Here is an 18,855-nt window from a genome sequence, read left to right as displayed (position 1 = left end):
AATGTCTTGGCATGTCACTCACACCAGAATCTTCATTTTTCCAGCCATTAACCAAAGTATTCAGTAGCACGTGCATATATAGATGGGTCTTAAAAAGATAATGCCTGCAAATCCCTGCTTTCAAGATAATCCAAAGGACGCTTGTTGTGTCTGTGCTTTGCAAACTGGGTAAATAAAAGGGATGCCTTATTTTGACTCTGCATGCAAATGACAGGCTGACAGAGATAACATTCCCATTGGCCTTCCCAGGGCGGAATTGTCAACAGAAATTCTGCAAGATACACTTAGGGGTGATGATTGGGGGGTGGGGTAACCATGGAGAATATAAGAAGCCCATCATAAAGGAGCATTTAGTGCTTTAAAGCTAAATACCTCAAGCATTTAAAGCAAAGAAGAAAAACCAGCAAAGGGAAGCCAGTAACCTTAAGCACAGAGTACTTGGGAAGTCAATGGTGCTCAGGTGCCTAACCCCTTTCCCATCACAGACCCTTCCCAACCCAGCCATTTAGGGGGCAGCCCTCCAGCTGGGAAGCTCATTGAAAAGCTCTGGCTCCCTGCCTTGCTTTAGCACATTTGCGCAAGAGCCTCCCACTGTGGCCACAATGGGCTCTGGGAGAGATGAATCAAACCTGTCAACAGCTGCAGGAGGTAAGCCTGCAGCATTGTCTTAAAGGGCCAGCCTTGTTAAACGCAACCCTAAGCACTGTGGCTCAGGCACCTGCTAACAAGATGAAGCTCCCTCATCTTCCCCACACGGTGGGCATATCTTGTCTTTGTGTAATGATTTAACCTGATCGGCTTTCCTTCCTTTCACTGCTGCAGATAAAGGGGAAGGGAGACAGGGCTGCTCCAATGATCAGATAAAGCAATTCCCTGGGAAACATTGCTTTGCAACAACTGTTCCTGGAAATGTCGCAGTGATTGGGAAGCTCTTAGGGCAGTTCAAGAGCAAGGTTGCTAAAAAAAAGATGTTTCTGCATATGGATGATATGTCTCCTTCGTGCATTTGCCGGGAATAACAGTGAAGTTGTTTTCAGCTTTCCCTGAGCATTCCCTCCGCAAATCAGGAATTTCCATAGGATATAAAGACAAGAATTTTAAGGAAAGAATTTAAGGAAGGGGAAATCATCATCATCATCATTATTCTGCTACCTTGAAATAAGTCCTACTAAACACAGTGGGACTTGCTTATGAGAAAACGTGTAGAATCAAACTGTTAATGTACATTAATGCCGCTTAATTCAGGGTACATGAATCCTGGAAGAAGACCATGGCTGCAATCTTGTGCATATTTACTGGGGAGTAAGTCTCATTGCACTTCACGTAGGATTGAAGTTACATTGCCAGATTCAGGAATGGAAGCAACCAGTGTAGTGGAAAAGTTAAAGTGTTGGACTAGGAACCAGGAGACCAGGGTTTAAGTCCCCATTCAGATATGAAGCTTGTTGGGTGGCCTTGGGCCAGTCATTCACTCTCAGCCTAACCTACCTTACAGGGTTGTTGTGGGGATTAAATGAGGAGGGGGAGAAGAAGTATGTATGTTGCCTTGAGCTCATTGGAGAAAAAAAGGGATACAAATGCAATATATATATAAAAATAAACAAAGCATCCTAACCAGGATTGTGTGATTTAGGCTGCAATCCTAGCCACTGAATTAGCTATTCCCTTCAATTTCAAGATTTAACATGCATACACAGTCAAGGAGAGTTTTGGTATTGGGGCCTCGCTTATGGAACTCTGTCCTAGGGATGAGGAATACACTGGTTCAGTTCACATTTAAAGGCAAAGCTCCCTGATTTGCACATTCCAAAACATTAAGCGAACTGTCCTTCAAAATGAGCATTTCTCTGAAAAGTGCAGTGCGGTTCTCCAGCCAAGCAAGGTGCACAAAAATGCATATACCAGGGTAAAATGTGCACGTACATGGTGAACGTAGCATACAAAAATGCATGCCCCTCGGAAAAACAGTATGCAAAACTGATACACACACACACACACACACACATATATATGTATAATATATATATGAAATATCACACATATATAGAAAGTATCCTGCCTGGTGCCTGTACCTGACATCCAAAGACAACCAGAGTCTGTCAACACCATCCCCTGCCTCCATATCAAACATTTGGGTCTGCAAGGTTCTACTTTCATTTTTCCAGTGCCCAGGAGTTATGTTACACTGAGCACTCTGCAGCATTGTGGGAAATGAAAATAGCTGCTCCCAGCCATCCTGGGCGCCCTTCTGCCAGTGTCAGGTAAAAATGAAGTGACCTTTAATGGTAGGTTAAGAGGCCACGCCAGTGGGTAATCTGGACAAGGACTTCACTCTCTTAAGCAAGACAGAACAGCAACAGGAAACTCTTGATCTCACTCAGATGCACCTACGCACAGCACCACCTAGTGACTAAGCTGTATGATGGCATTATCCACATAGTGCTCATTAGTGTGAGCAGAGGCATAAGAGGGCACTTTGCTCAGGGTCACCTTAAAGCTTGAGCAAGCCCTAGGATACAACAGAGAAAAACTTGGAAAAGAGCAAACAGAAATTTCAGATACTGCTTGCTGCTCTGCACTATCAAGATCCTATGAAGTCCTCCCTGCCCGTCACTTGGTGGCAGCACTGACACACAAGACGCCAAAATCCCACAGCAAATCTCCAGTTTTACAGAGATTTGCTCAGTAGCTATAGGCAACCATCATTTCCTGAGGAATATCATGTGAGCCAACAAGTTATTCAAATCAAATTTCATCTTGTTAATAGCTAATTATTACACCACAGGTGTGAAAAAGAACAGAATTGGCGAGAGCTACCATTTCATGCCTAACCTTTCTTCAGACTGAAGAGATTTTGCAAAAAAACCAACAACCCAAAAACTGAAACAAAACACCAACTTAGCTGTTGCAATTTTAAACAGGATTCCCAGCTCAATATTTGTTTATTTAAAAAATAAAAAACATTATACAACAGCAGTAACATTTACTCTACAAAGAGGGGTTGTTCTTTTAACAGAGGGGAAATGCTAGAATATCTGCAGAAATGTCTGAACATTCAGAATATTGGTTGATTCCCTGCTGGGATTTTTAATATTTCATATATTTAGCTCTGACTTCTTACTTTTGACAGCTGGGTTCGGAGGGCACAAGAGCTTTGCAACAGAGGAAACATGAATGGCATTGGGATTAGCTTGATTTTTGTGTGTGCAGCTGGCTTGCTAATGGGTTTAGATCACGAGTGGAGAATCAGCGGCCCAGAAGTCCTATGCAGACCAACTCCATGCAGACGTCCAGACACCCACTCTTTCCCCCTGAGAATAGCTTCCTTTTCTGCACTGTGTTTCAAAGATGGTTAGAGATGTGGCTGCCAATGTCCCCCAAAAAGGAGAAGGGGTTCAAGAAAGAAATAGAGTGGTGGGAGGGGGAAAATCAGAAACGGGCAGAACCAAAACATAAGGAAAATTGTGGTAGGGGGAGGGGAACTCACTGCAAGCGATCAGTTCCAATCTGTGCTAATGAAGGGGGCAAAAAAGGGGAGAGCTAAAATGTTTAAAGAGGTGTGGAGTCGGGAAGAGAAAGGGGGAGGGAGAGAGAGAGATGCCAGCACTATGAAATCGCATAATGCTGAAAATTATACTCATCTTTGGCTCTGTCTGTGTCTTTTTACTCTGCCCACCACAGAGATACAACCCCATACAATTCCTCCTGAGGGAATGTAGATTGCAACTGGGGGCGAGGAGTCTCCTTCACCCCAGTTCGCATTATGAACTCCAGTTTGTGCATGTAGATTTTGGTTTTATGGTTTTTACTTTTGGTATCTTGGGATTTATTTATTTTTTGAAGTGTTCTCCTACTGGTTTCTCTGTCTTGTGATTCCTGATGTCAGATTTATGTCCGTTTATCCTTTGGCGTAAGGTTTGGCCTGTTTGTCCAATATAGAGAGCTGAAGGACACTGTTGGCATTTGATGGCATACACAATGTTAGACGATGAGCAATTAAATAGTCCCGAGATGGTATGTGTGATGTTGTTGGGGCCAGAGGATAAACGGACATAAATCTGACATCAGGAATCACAAGACAGAGAAACCAGTAGGAGAACACTTCAATCTCCCAGGACATTCTATATAAGATCTCAAAGTAGCTGTTCTATTACAAAGGAATTTCAGAAATAGACTGGAAAGAGAAGCTGCTGAATTGCAACTTATTACCAAACTTAAAACCATGGAGAGACCTGGTCTGAACAAAGACATTGGATTCTTATCTCATTATACATGACAAAGCCATTTTTCACCTTCTCACCCCTTGCTTTTTCCTGTAAGACCTATTGCAGTCGTTAAGAGTCGTCAACAGGCTCATCACAGCTATCTGCCAATCACCCATTCCCACCACCCTTCTGAGTAATACCTCTCCCCACCTTCTCACTATATAGAAGGGTCTGGCAACTTCTGTTTCAGTGTATCTGAAGAAGTGTGCATGCACACGAAAGCTCATACCTAGAACTAACTTAGTTGGTCTTTAAGGTGCTACTGGAAGGAATTTTTTTATTTTGTTTTGACTATGGCAGACCAACACGGCTACCCATCTGTAACTGTAACAATGGATAGCATCTCCTGCTAGTTGCTCATTTTCCATCATTCTTTGTTGTCTGTCAATTTTGGCATATGCCAAGGGGGGGGGGGGGCGTACGGCAAAGACAAGTTTAATTCCTTTGATATTTAGTGTTGGGAGTTTTATTGTTTGTTTTTTTAGTTTTTTTTACTATAGCAATATATTCACTTGTCATGTTCTTTTCTCCCCATCTTGTATGTAACCATTTCCTAGAATTGCATAAAATGTTGCCTAAACTTTTCACATGAACTCTCTGTGTATTGGGAGTTCAAGCAAAGGCCAGTTTGTTCCAAAAATAGACAGCAGTGGCAGCTTATTGACACCAGCTCCTTCTCTTCAGATGTGTTAGGATTGGGGGTTGTTATTGTTCTTTTTACCTTTCATGTAAAATGTCTCTCCAGAGCCCTAGTTGTTTCCACTCCTATCACACTGCTAAAATTGAAGTAGGTACCTATTTTTTTGTCCCATGTTCCCTAGTGACCTACGATAGTGAAGTTATTGTTCCTTTGCCAAATTTCCTCTATATAAAATATACAATTATTATACAATATAATAAATCAGCAGTGCATCTATTGTTTTTCCTCTGTGGAATTTTCAACTACAGAAGAGACAAGGTGCTTTTTTAAGTGGATTACCTCTTCAGTTAGTGATAGTTGCAACACCAAAACTACTAATGGACAACAAATTCAAAACAAATTGGTTCTGCCATGTTTTGATTGCAGCTATAGGGAGCGAGGCTAGTTACTAATACAATTGTTATAGTCACTTAAGCTATATACCAAAATATACCTTTGGTACCTCAGCTATAAATATTGAATTAAACAACATATGTCATAGTTGTAGTCATCGAAGAACACAATATCTATCTCAGCTTTTTTATATAAAAAAACACAGTCTTTATTTTCCTTAAAAGTTAAAGAAAATAAGGGAATATTATACCCCAGATGGGCAGGGTATAAATAAATTATTATTATTACCGTATTATTATTATTGAACTGTCATATTTTAAAATATTTACTATGAGGATGCCAATACAGATAACTTCCCAGTAAACTTCTCAGTTTGTTTAAATGGAACATTAATCCCCACCCCCAATTAAAAACTTCAGTTATTTGGGGAATAGGAAAAACACTGAGACATTAACACCATGCAAAATTAACATTATATGCTTTTTAAAAAAGTTTTGTTCACTGAGTCAAATATGCTAAATCATATCTCAACTGAGTTAGGATATCAGAATATCAGAATATCTTTAGATTCAAAATGTTCCAGAAAACCCACATCTCTCGGCAGAACTAATAGTCTATTGGAGATCTTAAGACAATATTATCATAGTTGGGTTTCAATATGCACAACTGTATTCCTAGGTGTGTCTTCTCAGAAGCAAGCTCTGCTGAGTTCTGTGGGGCTTGGTTCCAGGTAAGTGAATGACTGATTGCAGCCTACAATTATTTTAAATGGCTATTCAAACCTTTAGAATATATATTAACATCATCTGGTTCAAAAACCACAGTACGAATAATTCAGGATGCAAAATGTTTTATTGTCTTTACCTTAACGTAACATGAGTTCACCTGAAAAAAACAGCGTGGATTTTGCCAAACATCCAAATTTGTTACTGCTTGTATCTTAATATTTCATCATAGCATTGTCAAAAAGTTTTGTCATTCTATTAAGCTAAACTTGATCTTCCATTTTGAAATTGTGATTAAATTATGAGTTTTGCATAGGCATAGCAATAGTTGATATAGAAACATACACACATGCACAAAATGTAAATTTTGTGCTTATAGTCTGCAAGCCCATTAATGCAACAACTGACAACATTGCCAAGAGAGTCATTATAGTCTATTGTGTCAATGATCCTTGAACTAATAAGTCTTTAAGTAAGCCTTGACATGATAGCTTACAACAGCTCCTTCATAATGTCAGTACAATAGAATCCTAGTGAGACTTGAGATCATTCTCTTACTATGTAAATAACCTATATTGTACAGCACATACAAATGTACACACTACAGTCTCCAAATGGATTAGGGGGAAATTGCTGCTGGTTTTCCATAAGCTAAGAAGTTAGTGATGGAAGTTGTACTGAACACTAAGCAATTATGTTTGAGTTTTTTTGTATCCCAGAGTATTAATCCAGCTAGAAGGCCATCTCATATTCTTTAAATACCCCTTACTCCTGATAACATTTTATGGAGAAATGCTATGAAGAATCAAAGTTAAAACCACCCCCATGTTATAAATTTTATGTAGTCATCATTTTTAAAAAGAACACTAAATGCAACAGCATAGGTATGACTACTCTGTAGCTGGTGAGCCTTGAGCTGTTTCTGTGCAGTTTAAGTGCAACTTCATTTTCTTGAGAAAACGAATCAAAATGCTGCTGTCTGGGTACTAGTCATACAGTAAGAGGTTACACCTTTTCCTCAAACACATGCAGGCATCAAAGGGGAAGACAGCAGTAGTGCAGTCCCCCAGCCTGCAGATTATTGGATTTTCCAGACCAGTTTGGCTGGAAGGGAAGAAACTGAATTGACTAGAGAACATCAAATGGTGTCAGGGACTGGTTGGACACAGAGGAATGATGGGGGGAACGGGACCAGCTGGGGAATACTAAAGGGAAGAAGGCTCAGAGCCCGGGGAATGGTGGTGGGATGACAGTGAGTGGTCAGAGGGAGAAGACTGGAAATAGAAGGTGTCGGAAGCTGAAGAGGTAACAGGGCTTAGTGAGCGGGGAGAGTCTGTGGCAGAGAGAAGTCTAGAAAAAGAAGAAGAAGCAGGAGAGTGGGATGAGGGAAGTCAAGAGGCAGAAATGAGTGAAGAGGCACAGATGTTTTCCCCTCCTGAGGTGACAAGCTACCCATGTCTCCCAGAACCAAGAGAGACATGAAGAGGGCAGAGGAGAAATTATTGTCACACATGTGCAGTCTCACATTGCTTGGCTGCCCCATTATCAGAAATGTAACTTTGAAATGAAATTTCAAATGGGAAGCATAACAGTTCCTTCCAAACTGCAATTCAATGTGAATTCCATATAATTGGAATTGGGGATCTAGCAGGAATTTAAGGATAACCCAATTTAGAGGAAATGAAACTAACCAAAGTTTGAGACAGTCACTTTATCTGGACACATATGGAACTGAAAGTGATGTCGCAGGAGACTTTTCCACAATTTAGCCAGATCTCATGGGATGTAGAAATACACTGCAATCACAATCGCACCTCCTTTAAGGAATGTCTTTTCAATTTAGAAACTTCTTTGGTGAATACAGAGACACGAGGAGGGATTAACTCCCTGGAGAGATACTGTGATATTTCAGAAAGGATGTGAAAGGAAAAGAAAATGATTCAGTGAAGATTTTTCTTCATTACTTCCCAGCCCACCAAAGTGAGCACACAATGAGGGAGGTTCACAAACATTGATTTTAGATCTGAGAAAGTATACAGCTAACAGCATTTTAAGTGTATCAATTTTCAGTTAGTTCAACAACATTACGAATGAAAAAAGAAACAAAGTGAAAGTTTTTATGGGAAATTGCAGGCTAAAAGTGATCATTTAGATTGTGAAATGTTTCTTTTCATGAAAAGTAAAGGGTTTTTAAATATAGAAGTAAAGTCAGGTGGGGCTTTTGCTTGCTTTATCCTTCCTAGACATTTTGCAAGCTGTAATCTGTGTCCCTTTCAGGATGGTAATCTTCAGCAATTTTGTTGCTCAAAGAGTCTTTTTTTGATCCTAAGAGGTACTTGCTAGAAAATTTATGGCAATAAAGATCATAACCAACCTTTGAGAAGTCTTGAGAAACAGTACACTCTGTGTTCAAAAATAAAAAAGGCCATACACATCTCTAACCAAACTATGCCTAAAGCTTTCTGCAATAAGCAGTTTATACAAAAAAGAACAGTTTAAAGCTTGCTTATGAATATTGTCAAGCTTCATAAATAAGTATAAACCTGGATTTTTCTGTAGCCCTTCTTGTATGCAACAATAAATAGTCCTTACGAAGTTATTCCCATTTTATAGATGGAAATGTTTAAGATAGCAGAAGTTCAAGTAAATGGTCTAAGGAAGGCAATGCATCAAGGTTCAATGACAACACAGAAGAAAGAACTAACCATTTTCATATGGAAACATTACAGTGCCTAATTTATTGTGATGTGTATAAACAGCTGCAAATGTTCAAATACAGATACAGCATACCTCTTTGCACAGTTGAACCAAAGAGCAAATGTAGAAAGGGACATAGTAAAACAAATTACATATTATGGCTGTGTTTGAACATTGTAGTAAACCATGACTTATCATGATGAGAATGAACCACAGAGAGCCTTGGGTTTAAGTGTATTCCCCTCCTTATCCCTCTGTGGGTATCTGCAAATAGTTCTGTTTTTGATTAACTGCAGTTCATCATTTCATCTCAACCTGACAAACAAATAAATCTGTTTATTCTTAACTTGCAGCACTGAAGTGACCTCCCCGGGGTACAAGCCTGGGCAGTGTGATGGAGGTCATGGGCTGCCCAGATGACAAGAACCTTGGCCTCACTGATGTGGCTCAAAGGAAAGCAGAGCTGTGTGTTTGGCACCAACTTGGCTGCAGGAATTGCCAGAAGGAGACGCACAAGGCACCATCCAACCCTCTGAGGGACTTCACTTCAGATTTGTGTAGGGTTTACTTCTTAGCCTTTTCTTCTCACAAAGAGACTGCAAGGCAGTGGAGGTTTAGGATCACAGTTTTCCTTCTCCCTAGATGTGCTGCTTTCTCAGGTTGACGAGCCCCTACAGCACTTGCAGAAACTGCCTTCTTGACTGTTGGATCCACTATTGGTCTCATCCACTCAATCTGCCAGAGCTGGTCTTCACATTCAAGGGAAGTCCCTAGCTCATTGAAGGTTTGAGACCCATTGGCTACTCTCACCTTGTTTAGCCAGCCAGTCGAAGCTATTCCTGATGTGGCCACTGTCACATACTGACAGCTTCTAGGAATCACAGGTGAGAGCTGAGTGCAGAGTGGAGATCAAAGGTAGACAAACTACTCCAGAAGGAGCACAATGTGTCTCCCACCTCCCCCCACCTCCCTTATTAACTATGATTTGTTTAAAATAGGCCAAATTCAAACCATGATTTATGAAGTGAGCTTGTCAATCAAAACTGGAAGTGAAAGCTTCTGATCTTTCTGTGGCTCTGCTAGAGGAGAGCGAGGAGCAAATGAGTCCAAGACGCACAGCAGTTTGTATAATAAACCATGGTTTGTCATGATGTGTGAATGAAGCCAGATCCTATAGCAATGTGGGAAACTTTCTTTCTTAATAGGCATCCGTCCAACTAATCCAACTCTCATCTCTTGCAGGGGCTCAATTAGTGCCAGCGCCTTCTGTCAAGAGTTTGGGTGTAACCTTTGATGCCTCCCTTTCTATGGAGGCGCAGGTTGCAGCCACAGCAAAGATGGCATTCTTCCATCTCTGCCGTATTAAGCAGTTGGTCTCTTATCTCTCTCGCCTTGATCTGGCCACAGTGATCCATGCAACCGTCACCTCCAGGCTTGATTATTGTAACTCGCTCTACCTGTGAAGCTGACCCAGAAACTCTAGTGGGTGCAGAATGCCGCGGCGAGGCTCCTTACGGGGTCCTTGCTGCAGGATCACACTTATCCAGTGCTTTACCAGCTGCACTGGCTCTCGGTGGAGTACAGGGTCAGGTTTAAAGGGGCTGGTTTGACCTTTAAAGCCCTATGTGGCCTAGGACCCTCAAACCTCTCCTGGTATGCCCTGCAGAGGACCTTAAGGTCCATAAAAAACACATTGGAGGTCCCGAGCCTCAAGGAGGTTAGATTGGTCTCAACTAGTACAAGGGCCTTTTCAGCACTGGCCCCGACTTGGTGGAACACTCTGTCACAAGAGACCAGGGCCCTGAGGGATTTGACATCTTTCCACAGGGCCTGCAAGATGGAGCATTTCTGCCTGGCCTTCGGCTTAGACTCACTCTGACACCTTATATGGGATTTGGTATATAAATTTTCCCTTGGCTTTTTTGCTGGCCCATGTAGGACCAGCATGGATAGCTGGCTTGGGTGAATATCTGGTGTTTCCTCCCTTTATGGTCTTGATTTATGGGCTACTACTAAAATGAGGCTGCATTTTAAGCTGTATTTTAAGCCGTATTTTAATTAACTGTTTTTTCCTTGTTTTTTTCCCTCTATTATGTTTTATTGTAATTTATATTCGGTGTTAGCCTCCCTAGCCCGGCCCTGGCCGGGGAGGGTGGTGTATAAATAAAAATGTATTATTATTATTATTATTATTATTATTAATAATAATCTGATCCTTTCTTTGGAAAATTGGAGTGGGCCACTTATCATTTTTGGAAGCTGAGCTGCAGGAGGGCTTTCATGATACAGGTGAACCAGTTCCTCTGTTTTCAAACTTTTTTTTAAGACAAAACACCATCCCTGCATAAAAGGGCATATTAGGAGGTCTGAGGAAACCCAAAGGTTTTGCAGAAGGACAAAAAATATTTAGGACAAAGCCAAAGGTGAGAAACCTCCAAAATACCAAAAAACCCCAGAACACATTCAGTGGCTATGGGATGCTGACCGGGGGGCCGGGGGAATGGAAAACCAGCAGAAGTGAAATGGAATGGAGTTTCATTAAGGCAGGTATAGTTGGCTGCTGCTCAGCACATGTGAGTGACTCAACCAGAACAGGAGGGGTTTGCTTCTGCTTCTCTCTCACCCTCTGGATGGCCTAGTGGGGAAACATGTGGCTTGTGGTGCTGTGCAAAGACAAGAGGAACAAGAAAGAGCGAGGCCTCTGCCAGCTTTTTTCACATCTCTCGGGGTGACGAGGCTGGATACAATGGCACTGCTGAGTTAATGGCAGTAAAAGCCACTGCCTGTGCTGGTTTTTACTTTAGTCTAAGCACCATGGAGAATTAAGCCCACTGGGCCTAATCAAGGCTGTTTCACCACCCAAAGGGAAAGCACAGGAGACAAAGAGAGGTCATGCTGAGGCTGCTCCTGTCTTGGACCACCTTTCCTTGTGGAAACTGCAGCAAGGACCATGGGGCTCACTGAGCCTCCTCTGGGTAGCTATGTCCCCCAAAGGAAGAGAGCAGGTAAGAAGCCTTGCAGGACCAGCTGGCACCTGTCTGGCTTGCTCAGTGTCTCTAAATGAGTGACAGGGAGCCTGTGGTCTTGCAGATATCAGTGGGGAGTCCAATTCCCATGAGCCTCAGGCTGCGTGGCTAATGGTGAGGAATGACAGAACAGCTTGTGTGACAGCAGCTGCAGGTGGCTGTATCACTGGCTGAGCAGCTGGCATGGGTAGCACATGCAGGTACTGGGAAATTCCCCCCATTAAGGATTCCCTTATTCAGGTTGAAAACTGCAATGGCTGAGCTGCTGGTAATAAACGAGGCTGCCCGATACCAGGTATGTTAGGCTGGCCAGCAGCAGAAGCAAGCAAGGTAATAGCTAGAGGGGATGCTGTAAAACCAGAAAATTCATGGGTGGAAGATGATGTCATGTCTACAAGGCCCCTTGCACTTGGGATGCAGTATCCTCCTCTGAAAGGAGCTCTGTAGCACACTTGTCCATGTAGGAGGCCCCTTGAAAGGACATCAGGAAGCTCTCCCATATAATGTGCCCTCTGCAATGCTGGAAAAGATTTCAACAGGCAAAGACACACTTGTGTGCTGCGGTGATAGCAGAAACAGCCAAAGAATGTCCAGAGCTGGGTGCAGAGCTCTTAACTGCCATTTTGTCTGCTGCTCCCCTATCACCCCCAAGTCCAAGTGGGGCTCCATTGGTACAGCAATGCCTGGCAGTGCCTGGAATGAAAGAAGGAAGGCATGGGCTGCAAGCACTGATGAAAGAAGGCATGAGTCCCAGACAAATCAGCACCGAGGCAAGGGAGGGAAAATAGGGCTAAATAAGGGAAACAAGTGTTTTTGGGTTTTTTTTAAGTTAGGAAAAACAACACAGGGAGCAAGCAAAGGGAAAAGCGACACACATACGAAAACAGAATCAGAGGCAAAATCAGCAGTTGAAAAATTGGCAAAAGGCCACAGAATTGGTTGGGGGGGGGGACCAAAATGCAATCACAAGCCTGAGCAGAATGACAGGAGGGTGTCTCTCTCTCTCTCTCTCTCTCTCACACACACACACATGCGCACAGAGGCGTCTGTCCCAGGTGAAGACAGGGAACCGGCTGAGCTGACAAAGACTCGACTGCGCTTCCCGCCTTTGGGCACCAGGTGGCGCTACAACCCGCCGTGTCCCAAGTTTATTCAATCTCCAGCGAACCTAATCAGCCGGCGCTGCCCCCGAGACGTTAACAGCGCTCAGCAGGAACCTCCTCGTCGTCGCCCTCCCTCAGAAGTCGGGGCTGACGGATTCCGAATGGGCTCTGCTAAACTATTCGGCACAGGACCGAAGCCCGAAGGAAAGAACTTGAGGGGAGGAGAAACGGGAGGAAAGCGATCCCGCGAGAATACGGTAATCTCGGGGCGGGAGGCGCGCGTGCCCCGTCTCCTAGCAACGGAGCCCCGGCGCTTCTCCAGGGAGACATGGAGTATTGCGGGAACCGGGCTGCGGGCGAGCAGCAGCAGCAGCGGCGATTCACCATTACTGATCTCAAACAACAGGCTGCGGAGTATTACCGCAGCAACGAAGTGCCGCAGCGCCTGGAGGAGGTGCTCAACGCCATGTTCTACCAGCGCCCAGAAGACTTCTACGGGCACCTGGTAAGCCGGACCCCCGTGTAACGGCCCCCCCTCTTGCGCATGCGCCTTTGGCCCCAACCGGAGGATGGTGCGATGTGTGCCTGGTGCGCACGCGCACCGGGAGTGTGGAGGGGGGGAGACGCCTTAGGTGTGGGATCGGCTGGGTGGGAGTGCAGAACTCCCAATGACCTTAACGCATGTCGTGTGTTACTGCTGTGTGCATCTGCATGGTAGTATTTTGGCCCTTTACAGGGAGAGCTTCTCCATGATATTTCCGAGGCAAGCCCCACTGAGCTGCTGTGTGTCCCCATTCAATCTAACGAGAGTTACTCCTAGCAAAGTGGGTACCGTATATAGAGGCTGTAAATTTACTGTTTAAGTAAACGGCAACTGAGAGTCTTGACAGCACCTTAAACACCAACATATTTATTTCATGGATTGAAATCTGCATCATTAGATGTGAAGAGTGCACTATGGTACATGAAAACCCGTGCCATAATAAATTTGTTAGCAGAGCAATCCTATGCAGGTCAACATAGAAGTAAATTGGGCAGGGAATGGTTAGCATAACCCTGAATTCATGTAAAAGGCTTTGATTCTTACTAATGTACATAATTTTCTCTCAACTAGCAACACTGAGAACCTGGTTCTAGCTTTTCTTATTCTGGCCACTCAGTGTGGATGACTGGCACTTGGTACATCAGAATTAACTGTAAGATTATTAAAATGATTTAATAAATAACTCTTAAAATAGGAACTGACCTGTATTTTGTCTTCTGTTTTTTTCTGCTCCTACAGCCCTCCAATAAACTTACATTGCTACATATCAGTATAATTTGTACTGTCACCTGCATTATGATGAGCAAGGCACACTTAGGAGGTAGAAGGGTTCTCATCCTGTACAATATGCAAGGCTATTGTAAAGAGGACGTTCATGAGATTCATGCCACATAACTGTATAGGTTGGCAGAGTATACTTACATGGTGTATAATCTTATGAATTTCCTCTGAACAGCATACTGTAGCATATACAGTAAATGTCATGATCTGCCTTAGTTTCCCATTGGTAAAATAGTAATCTTATGACATAATCTCAGTGTTGATTCGGATGTTAATAAAACAAGGGTTATAATGCACTAAGCCCACTAGAAAATGTGATTTAAATGATTGGTAATAAAAGAGGGAACTAGAAAATGCGAACATATCTTTTTATGATACCATATGTCATTGGAAGCAGAAATAGTATTATATGTCATAGCAAGCTCACATTTGGGCAGGCTACCAAGACCTCTGAAATTCAACCACCAGTGCAAAACACCATAGTGCTTTTTGGAGTACTTCCTGATAGATCATTTCTCCTGATTGCCAGGCAGTATGCCCTATACTAGCATGTGTCAGGGAAACTGCTGGTCCCTGTATTACTTCTTGAAAAGGGCAGGCGAGGATCCTGTAAAATCAATGTCAGTGGCACAATCCAAGAATTTCATCCTTGATTTCATCACAGATGAACAGGTATCATTACAGTTTACCATACTCCAGAAGATTTAGTGAAAGCCAAGAGGGTACCATTAGGATTTTAAAAAGAAAGGAGATAATATTGTTGGTAATAGGTATGATCCCAAGCCATGGGTGCAGGAACTACTAAATGAGCAGTCTGATAAATGTCAGGGAAAAGCTTCACTGCAGACGACTGTGTACTAGGAGAATAGAAATCTCATTTTAAATATATGGGAAATAATTGCTATAATTGTTATCTTCCAGGCAAACTACTTCTCTGAATTATCAAAGCCTCCAGTGATAACCAAATTAGTTGGGAAAAAGGTGCTTGATGGGATCGGTCGGCCAACGTTAGAAGTGGAAGTGTCATGCCGAGTTAGGAACTGTGTCAAGGTATGAACTGTTACGTGCTTAATTCTCTATTTGATTCAGAGATATCTGACTGCCAGACTGAGGGCTGCAACCTGCAAATAACATTGTCTGTGAGCTTATTTGGACACTGGTCAACTCCTGCCAATTTTTGCCTCAATATGATGAAACCAAAAGGCCCAAAGTAGGTTTGATGTTAAAATGTGTCAAGGCATTTAACATATCTAAGTGTTTTACCCCTTAACAAGCTGCTGTGTGTTATGTGTGTGTCAGGATTGGAACCATGGTGCTTGGAGAAGGGTTTCCAATACTTCTTTTTTTCCTTGATGAAAATCCCCCCTCATGCTATTAATGTGAACAGAATCTAATTAATGTGTCCTAGGGCTGGTAGCAATTCTCGTGGAACGTTTCTTCAGGACCACTGCATGATAGAAAGTGGTAATGTTTCCTTTCCCTGTGCGCCATGATCCTGAGTGTAAAAAAGGTTTAGGGGCAAATTAGACATCATACTATCACCCTTTTGAAATTTGGAAGGGTCTTGTCTGCTGTGACTTTTTATAAAATGTCTTCACTAGGGTTGAGGGATAAGGATAAGGATAAGGATGAGACACCCAACAGTGAAGTATACACAGGGCTGGCCCAAGGCATTTTGCTGTCTGAGGTGAAGCAGAAAATGGCATGCCCCTGGGAATTGTGGTTTGTTAAGAGTGCTGGGTTAGGGCATGGGCAGGGAATATTAGGCTCAGAGACCAAATGCAGCCCTCTAGGCCTTTCTGTTGAGATCCAGGCCAGTCCTCTTCAGTCCTGCTTTGCATCCTCTTTGAGGTGTTTTTGTGTGTGTGTTTGTTTGTTTTGGTTAACTGAAATGTGTTTTTGGATGGAGAGAAGGTGCTGTGGTTGTGGGATAGGGTTCACCTCACCCCCCCCTTTCTTACCCCCTCAAAACCCACTACCTCTTTCCATTCTGCTGGCTGACCTCTGCCTTGCCTTTGAACCATGGCTTACTAGCTGGAAACCATTGCTGCTCTCTTGCAAAGCTGGGAGCTTGTCCATCAGGAGGCAGGTGCGCATGCAGCGTGGCACTTGAGCAGGACTCTGTGGGTTAGTGGCTTGATAGATTTACGGAAAAGAAGACGTAAAAAAAAGTGTCTCCCACCTGGTGCTCAGCCGTCTTGTTGCAACCATCCTCTGCTACCACTTGTTTGTTTGCAAGCCCCCTCCATAGATGCTGGCCCCTCTCACTGTCCTCGGAGCTTGCTTACCGGTAACCTCCTCTGGCTGATATCCAGACAGACCAGGGAGATTTTGATAGGCAACATTTTCCCAAGCGTGGGTAAAATGCACAACCCCTCCCTCCTGCTTCCGCAAGGGAAAGAAAATAAGTCAGAATTCTATTTACATGATGTTTATTTCTGACATTACAGCACTAAAGGAAAACACGTCCTTTCAGTTCAGTTCTTCTAGCAAGTCTGACAAACTTCCTGAGCATGCACAGTCGGAAGGTTTCAAGTTACACTCTTCACAAAGACTTATCCAGCCTGTGAATGTCCTGGGAAATTCTTCTTTCCCACAGATAGGCACATCATGTGATGTCAACAATCTGGCTGTTTGCAGCTGTGATGTTTCCATATACTGACAGTGAAATGGGGAAGAGAAGTGCTGTGGTGAAGCAAGGGGGACTAAATGCAGATGGATAAAAAGGGGTGGGAGGAGAGGGAAACGGGAATGCCAGAAACAAGGGAGGGTGAACTAGAGAAGGAAAGAGCAGGGAAGGAGAGGGAAAGCAGGGAAGCCAGAAAACAAGTATGATCTGGAGAATGAAAGTGTGGGGTGGGGGACTTTTCTGCATTCCTGAAGAAATTGCTCCATGGAGGAAGCTGGGAGGTGTGGACTGTACCTAGATGCAAATTTGCCACCCCTCACAGAGTGCCACTTGAGATCATGGGAGGGGTAGCCCCAAGTTTACACTTCCATGAGTACATATCCCTCACATTGGGTAACAGAAATGGATTGAATGGAAGTACTGAAACCACCCAATATTTCTATGTTTTTGCTCTTGAAAAATGTATATTAAGGTGTATTCAATATTAAGGTATATTCAATAGAGAATCAAAGGATAAATAACTGTTAGATGGATTTGTAGCTAGTTGATTGACCGAACCCAAAGAGTACTCATTAATGGTTCCTCATCACCCTGGAAAAAAGTGACAAGTGGGGTGCCGTAGGGTTCTGTCTTGGGCCCGTTGTTGTTCAGCATCTTTATAAACAACTGATGAAGAAATTGGGTGGGGGGAAGAATCATAGGCATAGCCGGGGGGCAGCTGCCCCCCTATAATCCTCAAAAATTATTGAAAAGCATAAAAAATACTCAATTAACTGCCCCCTAACTAAAGCTTGGGGGACACGGTGGCGCTGTGGGTAAAACCTCAGCGCCTAGGACTTGCCGATCGCATGGTCAGCGGTTCGAATCCCCGCGGCGGGGTAAGCTCCCATCGTTCGGTCCCAGCTCCTGCGCACCTAGCAGTTTGAAAGCACCCTTAAGTGCAAGTAGATAAATAGGTACCGCTGTATAGCGGGAAGGTAAACGGCGTTTCCGTGTGCTGCTCTGGTGCTGGTTCGCCGGAGCAGCTTCGTCACGCTGGCCACGTGACCCGGAAGTGTCTGCGGACAGCGCTGGCTCCCAGCCTCTAGAGTGAGATGAGCGCACAACCCTAGAGTCTGTCAAGACTGGCTGTACGCGCAGGGGTACCTTTACCTTTTAACTAAAGCTTGCCCCCTGTAATGCCCTCTTTTAGGGGGAATTTTAGCCATGATCTCACCAAAAAAGCTCAATAACTTTTTGGGACCCCCATAACAAAAAATGTGGCTATGCCCATGAGGGGGGTGCTAATCAAATCTGCAGATGACACCAAACTTGGAGGGGTAGCTAATGCCACAGAAGATAGAATCAGGATTCAAAATGACTTTAACAGATTGGAGAACTGGGTCTAAACTAACAAAATAAATTTCAGTAGGGACAAATGTAAGGTTCTGCACTTAGCCAGAAAGAACCAGATGCACAAATATAAGATGGGGGACACTTGGCTTACTATTAGTACATGTGAAAAGGATCTTGGGGTGTGATGCAGCAATAGAAGTATAGTATCCAGATCAAGGGAAGTAATAGTACTATTCTCTTCTGTCTCGGTCACACCACACCTAGAATTCTGGGCACCACAAGGGATATTGACAAGCTGGAACATGTGCAAAGGAGGGTAACTAATATGATCAAGCGTCTGGAAACCAAGTCTTATGAGGAATGGTTGAAGGAGCTGGGTATGTTTAGCCTGAAAAAGAGGAGAGTGAGAGGAGATATGATAGCCATCTTCAAATATCTAAAGAGCTGTCACATGGAAGAGAAAACAAGCTTGTTTTCTGATGCTCTGGATTGTAGGACTCGAACCAATGGCTTCAAATTACAATAAAGGAGATTCCGACTTAACATCAGGAAGAGCTTTTTGACAGTAGGAGCTGTTTGACAGTGGAGCGGTCTCCCTTGGGAGGTTGTGAACTCTCCTTCATTGGAGGTTTCTAAGCAGAGGTTGGATGTCTATGGATGCTTTAGTTGAGATTCCTATATTGCAGGGGATTGGACTAATACTGTAATATAACCTAGA

At 43.3% G+C, this 18,855-nt stretch overlaps 1 protein-coding gene across 7 annotated transcripts in view; it reads left to right on the top strand.

Moving 5' to 3' along the window:
* The first annotated feature begins 12,631 nt into the window (after positions 1–12,631).
* The window catches only part of ENO4 (enolase 4), a 28,924-nt gene continuing 22,700 nt past the window's right edge, over positions 12,632–18,855 (top strand). Inside the window, exons 1-2 of one of the 7 annotated variants that reach the window (XR_013839081.1) lie at positions 12,632–13,354; positions 15,095–15,223. Coding sequence is in view for 5 of the 7 variants with exons in the window: in XM_079976709.1 (XP_079832835.1) it covers positions 13,178–13,354; positions 15,095–15,223 (306 nt within the window). In the remaining 2 variants the exon portion in view is untranslated. Of the gene's footprint in view, positions 13,355–13,466; positions 13,674–13,696; positions 13,810–15,094; positions 15,224–18,855 lie in introns of those variants that run through there. The other 6 variants (XM_079976709.1, XM_079976711.1, XM_079976707.1 and 3 more) reach the window with 6 other exon arrangements.

This window comes from Podarcis cretensis (genome assembly GCF_951804945.1).
Source record: "Podarcis cretensis genome assembly, chromosome: 5".
Taxonomy (NCBI): domain Eukaryota; kingdom Metazoa; phylum Chordata; class Lepidosauria; order Squamata; family Lacertidae; genus Podarcis; species Podarcis cretensis.
Note: the sequence above shows the minus strand (reverse complement) of the source record. Positions and strands in the feature narration are given on the sequence as shown.